Source organism: Crocodylus porosus, unplaced genomic scaffold, assembly GCF_001723895.1.
Source record: "Crocodylus porosus isolate Cpor-Errol unplaced genomic scaffold, CroPor_comp1, whole genome shotgun sequence".
Taxonomy (NCBI): Eukaryota; Metazoa; Chordata; order Crocodylia; family Crocodylidae; genus Crocodylus; species Crocodylus porosus.
The window spans coordinates 214,658,540-214,665,826 of record NW_017728886.1 but is presented as its reverse complement, the minus strand read 5'-3'; the positions used below and the strand labels follow the sequence as shown (position 1 = coordinate 214,665,826).

At 42.6% G+C, this 7,287-nt stretch overlaps 1 protein-coding gene across 2 annotated transcripts in view; it reads left to right on the top strand.

Moving 5' to 3' along the window:
• SBSPON (somatomedin B and thrombospondin type 1 domain containing) overlaps positions 1 to 5,637 on the top strand; it is a 19,531-nt gene extending 13,894 nt beyond the window's left edge. Inside the window, exons 3-5 of one of the 2 annotated variants that reach the window (XM_019549253.1) lie at positions 2,152 to 2,242; positions 3,313 to 3,489; positions 5,482 to 5,637. In XM_019549253.1, the coding sequence (XP_019404798.1) occupies positions 2,152 to 2,242; positions 3,313 to 3,489; positions 5,482 to 5,599 (386 nt within the window). In that variant the 3' untranslated portion in view covers positions 5,600 to 5,637. Of the gene's footprint in view, positions 1 to 2,151; positions 2,243 to 3,309; positions 3,490 to 5,481 lie in introns of both variants that reach the window. The other variant, XM_019549243.1, reaches the window with a different exon arrangement.
• Positions 5,638 to 7,287: the final 1,650 nt, after the last annotated feature.

Sequence of the window (7,287 nt, the reverse complement as noted above, 5' to 3'; positions counted from 1 at the left end):
CAAGGACTTCTGTGTTGCTGACTGACTTGCCAGCTTTACGGCGGATGGTGAAGGTGATCAGCTCGTGGTCGCTGTCACCCAACTTCCCATCGATCACTAGGTCGCCGATTGGGTTGTCCCCCGTAGCCAGTACCAGGTTGAGCAGCGCTTTGCCTTTCGTTGGCCCATAGACTTCTTGAGTCAGGTAGAGGTCATCCACGCACAAGAGAAAGCTTTGCAACCGCTCGGCTCCCCAGTAGGAGGGACTGGGAGGGGTGAGGCTATGAAGGACAGCAGCCACAATGAAGGTGCCTCCCTTCCCTCCCACCACTGATTAGGAGAAGGCTGTTGGTCATTCAGCTCTGCCCTGCTCTACCAATCAGTGGCAAGGGGCAGAGCCACACAATGGCCAGCCTTCTTGGCCAAACAGTGACGAGGGGTGAATTCACTGTGCAAAGACCACAAAATTAGCTCCATGGGCAACAAGCAGCCTGTTAAAATCCCTTTCACTTGTCATGAGCATGGATCTGGGTTTTCTGTTTCCCACAGAAAAATGGAGTAGGGTCAGAGCTCAAGTCTGCAGCCTGCACCTACCCCAGGTACAGTTCTGGGAGCTTCAGGGCCCCCCTTCCACCTGGGAGTACACATGGCAGTGGGGAGCCACCAGCAGGGGGTGAGCAGGGACAGGGGGCCACAGACCCAGGTCCATAGCCCTGGGGGCTGGGGGAACAGGGACTGTGGGTGGGGGAGGAGGGTTAGGGGCACCAGCAAGGCTGTGAGGTCTGTGGGTGAGGAGTGAGGGGCACCAGCAGGGCGGGGGGGGGGAGGGCTTTAAATTTTAACAAAGGATTTTAGGTTTTTTAGTAGAGAATTTGTTATTTTTTGATCAGGGAAAACCAGCCCTGGTCATGACTTGGGTAAATCCCTACTTATATATATGTGGGGGCCTTTTTGGTAGGTGTTACAAATTAGGGTCCCATACCCTCCCTAAGTGCTGCTCCAAGCCCCTTCTCCTAGCTGATCTGCTATGCTGCTTCCTATCCTGTGCTCCAAGCCCAGCTTGCTGCCACTTTCTGCTTCTTGCCAGTGCTGGATGCCTCCTCCCTGATCTGCCACATGCCACACCAGGAGGCTGCCTGCCCATGCTACTTATGGCACATATACCACAAGTTGACCAACTGTACCCTATAAGGTGGTCATAGTGTTTTCTTAGAGAGTCATTTGGTGTAGTGGTTCCCAACCAGTGTGCCGCAACAGAAAAGTATGCCGTCAGAAATGAACACGTATGCCACAGAAGTTTGCCATGGCAAGGAGCTACAATAGCTATGAGGATGGTGTGCCACAGAAATTTTTTATTAATGTAAGTGTGCCTTGGGCTGGAAGAGGTTGGGAAACATTGCTTCAGTGAAATGTCAAATACAGGGCAACCAAACGAGCTCAACATTTGAAACAAATGGGGCGCATCCCCACGAGCATGCACATGCGTTTTCCTGGGGACAAACAGCAGTGGTGCACAGTTGTGCCACTGCTACTTGCCCACAGGGAATGCTCCTGCATGCGTGCTTTGGCATGTGGCAGATTGCCCCAGGTAGGGTAGGGGAGGCTGGGGCCAGCACCTGGACTGGCCCCAGTCTTACCTGGATTCCTGAGAGGCCTTCTGGGGCTGCAGCAGCAACAGCAATCTGGGTTTACAGAGCCTGGCCAGTAGCCAGAATGTGGCTCTGGCTGGCCAAGCTCCAGTTTCAAGTGGCACATACTGCAGCCATTTGTGCTCTCCCGTTTCTTGGGAAATCTTAGTATCTTAAAAAAAAAAAAGAGGGTCCAATATCTATTTGTAGCTCTGTGCTACAAATGTGCAGCATGGAGATCCTTATCATGTATACTTTGTGCGCATGTTCCCGCTCATCTGGATGTGTCCATGAAGTCTACAATTTGACTTAAAAATCCTGCAGTTTCACAAGCTGCACAATTTCTAAGGCAGTTCCTCACAGATCTACAGCAGGGAAAAGTAGGGCTGTATCCATTTTCAAATAAACCAGTGAGCTCAGTCTGACCCTTTTCATGAGCTGCCGTTTTGCTCAGACACACCTACACACTAAGTTGTAGCTCTACTTTGTTTTACTGTTCTCTCATAGAATTTATGGTTTTAATAGACCTATTATTTTCTCCCAGTTCCTGCTTTCATAACAACCTTTGAATACAGTAAGGAGAGAAAAAGGCGAGCAGCATCTCCTCTATGGTCTTCAGACACAGAAGAATCCAGGTAATTTAATTAGCAAATGACTTTGGATCATCTTGTCTAGTTTTTGATTACATAGAAAAACCTTAACTTCCAATAATTTAAGGGTAGCATACATTTATTGAGATCATGGAAAATTTTAGTGTGGCTGCCTTTAAAAAGAAAGGTTAAAATAAAAAGTCAAGTAAATCTGTAATGATGAGAAGCCTGAGAAGTTAAACATAGCTCTCTGCATAAACAAGATGGATAGAATACTACTACTCCCAGGGGCTGCTTGGTTCAAAGGAGTGGAAGTAGCAGTGAAAATACATAGCTCAGATCTCTGAAATTAGTTATTTAATTTGTATTAGCCTTGCAGCATGTCTGAATGCTTTATCCTGCACTGTTTTCATTTGGGCCACTAACCCAATAAGTATTTTGAAAACATTTAGACATACAAAACATTTTCTTATATTGTTAATAGACTGACAAAAGGAGTAATTGAGAAATGCATTCATCTGCTTGAAGGATATAGGTTATAGCTATGTTAGTCTAGAGCCAAAGGCACTAAAAACTCTTGAGGAAGAAGTATAGCTTTTATTAGACAAACTAGATAGTTGTAACTTTTTTTTGTCTGTTTGCAAGCTTTTAGGCTTAAACACCCTTCTGCAGGCAAAGTCAAAGACTGTACAAGATTGACTTCATGCCCTGAAGAAGGCAGTTTGAGCCGAAAAGCTTACAAAAATAAATAAGTAAATAAAATTAATTTGCAACTAATCTAGTTGGTCTAATAATTTGCAACTAATCTAGTTGAGCAACTCTCTTGCTCAAGAGTTTTGGATGCCTTCATCTGCTTGACTATTTCAGCATTATTTAAAGTGGAGCATAATCAGAAATTGAGATAAAATACAGAAGATAGAAGTCAGCACAGAGTACAGTAAACTGGATGTTGTTTAGCAGATGTGTTAAGTAATCAGTGACTCTTAGAGGATGCTTATAGCTAACCACTGCATCATCGCAGTACTTTTTGTGGATGTAGAAGATACGAACCACACTTAAGCACACATGACTAACGCTAGTTAAATTCATACTGTATTTTATCTCTCTGTAAGCAGCTATTGTGTGGAATTTAAAACTGAATCACTCTCTCACCACTGTACTCTGGAGAATCGTCCTTATGCTCGGTGGATGCAGTATATACGAGAAGGGTACACAGTGTGTGTAGCTTGCCAACCTCCAGCTATGCAAACTGGCAATCATCGTTGTTCTGGAGATGGCCTTAATGCTGATGGGTAAGAGACAGAAGTTCTCTGTTCTAACCTCAGTTTCTCTAAAATTAATAACTAAAATAGGCATGGAATTCTGATTTCAGAATCTCGACCTATACAATTTTGATAACTATCAAAAGATACTGATACAAGTGATTAAAATGTAATAGTTACTTCCACATTATTCTGTAGTTATACAAGCATAGCAAAATTGCTCCAGTTTTCATCTGTCTTCATCCAGGATCAAGTTAGGGTGACTTAGTTAGACACTATCAAACCACGCAGATGTAACATATAGATCTGAACAGCAGTTCCCTTCCCCCACCTCACTTCCCAACCGCTTTTAAAGGAGCTAAAGGTAAATTTGTGCACACCCTCATTTGCGTTCTTAGAGACAATGTAAGAATTGTCAGCATTAAGACAATGGTTGCATAAAAAATTATGAATAAAAAGCAAAAATAGACCAGCTTGCAGTTACTTGAAGAATGAAACCTCTTCATTTTTATCTGACCCAGAAAGAACACCTTTGTTTCATTCTCAAATTTTATCTGAGGCTACACAATAGAGTTTGTTTTATTTACAGTAGCTGGAAAAGCCAATGTTAATTATTAACCAGTTCAGTAAGTGCATATTAGGACCTTTTGTGGACAAATATGCTTGGTGCCACAAAACCAAATTTAGTGGGTTGATAGCTTTATTTTTATATATGAAGGAAGGAATAGAGCTGCTTCCTTTAAGGCTTCTTTGTAAAGCTGCAGATTCAATACACTTTTGAAACTGTGCTGTCATCTAAATTTGAGCCCAAGTCTAGTAGCGACAAGGCACATCTACATGTGCTATTAAATTGAAAGTAGGCTTACTGCTCAGTTACAACACTGTGCAGTAAGCCTACCCAGAAGCACGTTTACACATGCTCCCTTTTGGGAGCAGATTTGCTCCCAGTGAGAGCAGCCTGGCACAGGGCTGCTTCTGCCCTACTCTGCCTTCCTGCAGCAGCCAGGGGGAGCTCCAGGCTCCTCCTGTGCTGGCAAGCAGCATAGGACCATTTCTAGTAGACACAGGGCCAGGAGAACTCTGGCCCTGTTCACATTGGGAGGGGACCACTTTAGTAAAGCAGAGCTCTCCTGGCTCTGTGCTTAGCCAGACACAAAGCTGCCAGCAAGCTCCCTGCCTGGTGGAGCTTCCATGCTCAGCAGGGGGTTGCTGGGAGCTGTCCAGTGTGTGGGCGAGTCTCCTGCCAGGTAGGAGGAAAGGGGCTGGATTCCCAGGCCTCACCTGTCCACCAGAGCAACTCCATGCCCTGCCAAGCTGGCTGTTCTGGGGAGCAGGCAGGGGTTGGGAATCTGCCCCTCAGCTGTCCCATACAGCCGGCTGCTCTGGGAAGCAGGTAGCCGAGCAGCACTAGGATCGAGGACAGAGTAATCCCTGTCCCCTGTGGCCCCCACTGGCTAGGCTGACTGGGAGCAAGTTTACTTCTGGTCAACATCTACACATATTACTGCACAGTATCTACTGCGTGGTTAGTTGACTACCCATCTTTACAGTTGGTAGCTAATGGTGCAGTAGATTAATTTACTGAACAGTAAGTGTGAGCATGTGTAGACGGTGATGCTTTACTGTGAAGCAGACAAATCTACTGCACAGTAAAGCATCTTGTGTAGATACACCCACAGGTTTCTACATGACTCCCTCAAACACCATACACTTAATGAAGTAACCAGAACAGCAATTCTGGAACAAGACGTTACGTATTTGGACTCACTTTTAGTCAAACACATGCGTTTACCATTCATTAGCTTATATCAATGCCTAAACACTCCAGAAAGCTTACAGTATAAGAATAGAAGATGTGTTATGAAAGCTAGGCAAATAAATAAAATCTAAACAAGGCTGACATGCTACCAAGTACTTTTATTTAATATGAAATCTTATAGCTACATTTCTATTTACAATTTAAATAGATTGATAAATAACCAAGTAGGTTTTTCAGTAATCATTTACTGTATTATGTTTCAGGAATAAAGTTCTCCACTGGCAAGCAGTTGGCAATCCACAGTGCCAAGGAACATGGAAGAAAGTGCGGCAAGTGGAGGAGTGTTCCTGTCCTGGTGTGCATAGTTTTATTTTTACATAAAAAAAACCAGTTTATAATAAAGACCATTTGTGAATGTTTAAAAAAAAAAAAAAAAAAAAAAAAAAAAAAAATCAATGTAACACTCTGAAACCAAAAATTAAAAACTATACTTTTCTGCTGTATTTGCTGAACTCAGAACAAGAAAGACTTTGGGAGATATTCTGGTTGTGCCTTGACCCTCGTATATAGGAATTAACATGAAATTTTCTACTTCTGAATGTATTAGCTTCCATTTCTCTCTCTTGTAATTAAAGACTGAATTCTTCCAACTGGAGTAACTTCACTTCTTAACAACTTAATTCTTTGCACCACAATCTTGTAGGAGTTGCAGTAAGTGGCATCACCACATGTCCTGGTTTGGCCACGACGCTACAGGATTTAGTCACCTGGTCCCAGACAGTTGGTCAAAAAAGTCGCAGGCCAGCATCTGGTTGGGAGGTGGTGTAGCATGGTGCACCAGGCAGGCAACACCACTTCTGTGCAGGAACAAGGATGTGCCATGCGTGGGTGGGTTGGCACCCATCTTGCTCCCACACGAGAGCAGTGGTGCCTGCTCAGGACCTGCCTGGCACACCATGCTGATCTACCTCCCCACTGGACTCCTGCCTAGGACTTTTGATAAAATGGCCAGGACCAGGCTACAGAATCCTGGATTGTTCTGGCTAAATTGGGACATGTGTCACCGTAAGTAAGAGGTACTAACCCTGCTGTATAGTAAGCAGGTTGCCTTTTTCTATCAAGTACTTTCACCATAGCAGTTCTAGTAGATTACAATGGACAGGATTAGAGGCTAAATTATATCTCCAATCAAATCCTGTATCCCTTTAATAAAAAAAAAATAAAAAAAATCTAAATAGATGTTACTGAATGTAACCATTTCAGGAAGGTGAATAAACACTTTTTGTAGTCCTCTTCAATACAGACAAACATCTTTGTGATACTATAAAACTACTCGTTATGCATGAGGAAAAAAAAAACCTCAAGGACTTCAAGAAACAATTCAAAGAGGGGATTTTTCTGGCAAAGAGTCCTAAACCAAGCTCCTACAAAGCCAAATTATTAAACCAGCTTTTCTGAGAAGTCTAAAGACAGATTAATTACAAAAGTAGTTATTTGCTATAGTAAACTAACAGCCTGTCAGACACCGAGTTCTTCCAAGATCAGAAGACAGAACAAACATATTAAAACCCCGTCCATACTAGCATAGTAATATTTTTTTAAAAGTACTTTTTACTTAAGTATTAGGCAGGCCCTAAGGGAGAAACTACGTAAGTGATCAGCAAGGATCCTAGTTCTCTCCGATTTAAAAAAAATCCCCAATTTTTAGTTAAAGTTACCCCAAATCCACATTTTTCTGTGATTTAAATGAAACACCACTAACATATAGATAAATAAATATATAGTGATGTTTCATTTTAATCATGGAAAACAGGTTTGGGGTTACTTTTTAAAAAATCCCCAATTTTTGGTTAAAAAAGTAACTCCAAATCCATGTTTTCCACGATTAAAATGAAACATCGCTATATATTTATCTATACGTTAGTGGTGTTTCATTTAAATCACAGAAAAATGTGGATTTGGGGTTACTTTAACTAAAAATTGGGGATTTTTTTAAAATTGGAGAGAACCAGGATCCCTGCTGATGAATTTGTTGCCACTGGATTTATGACACAGATGCCTTGTTCCAG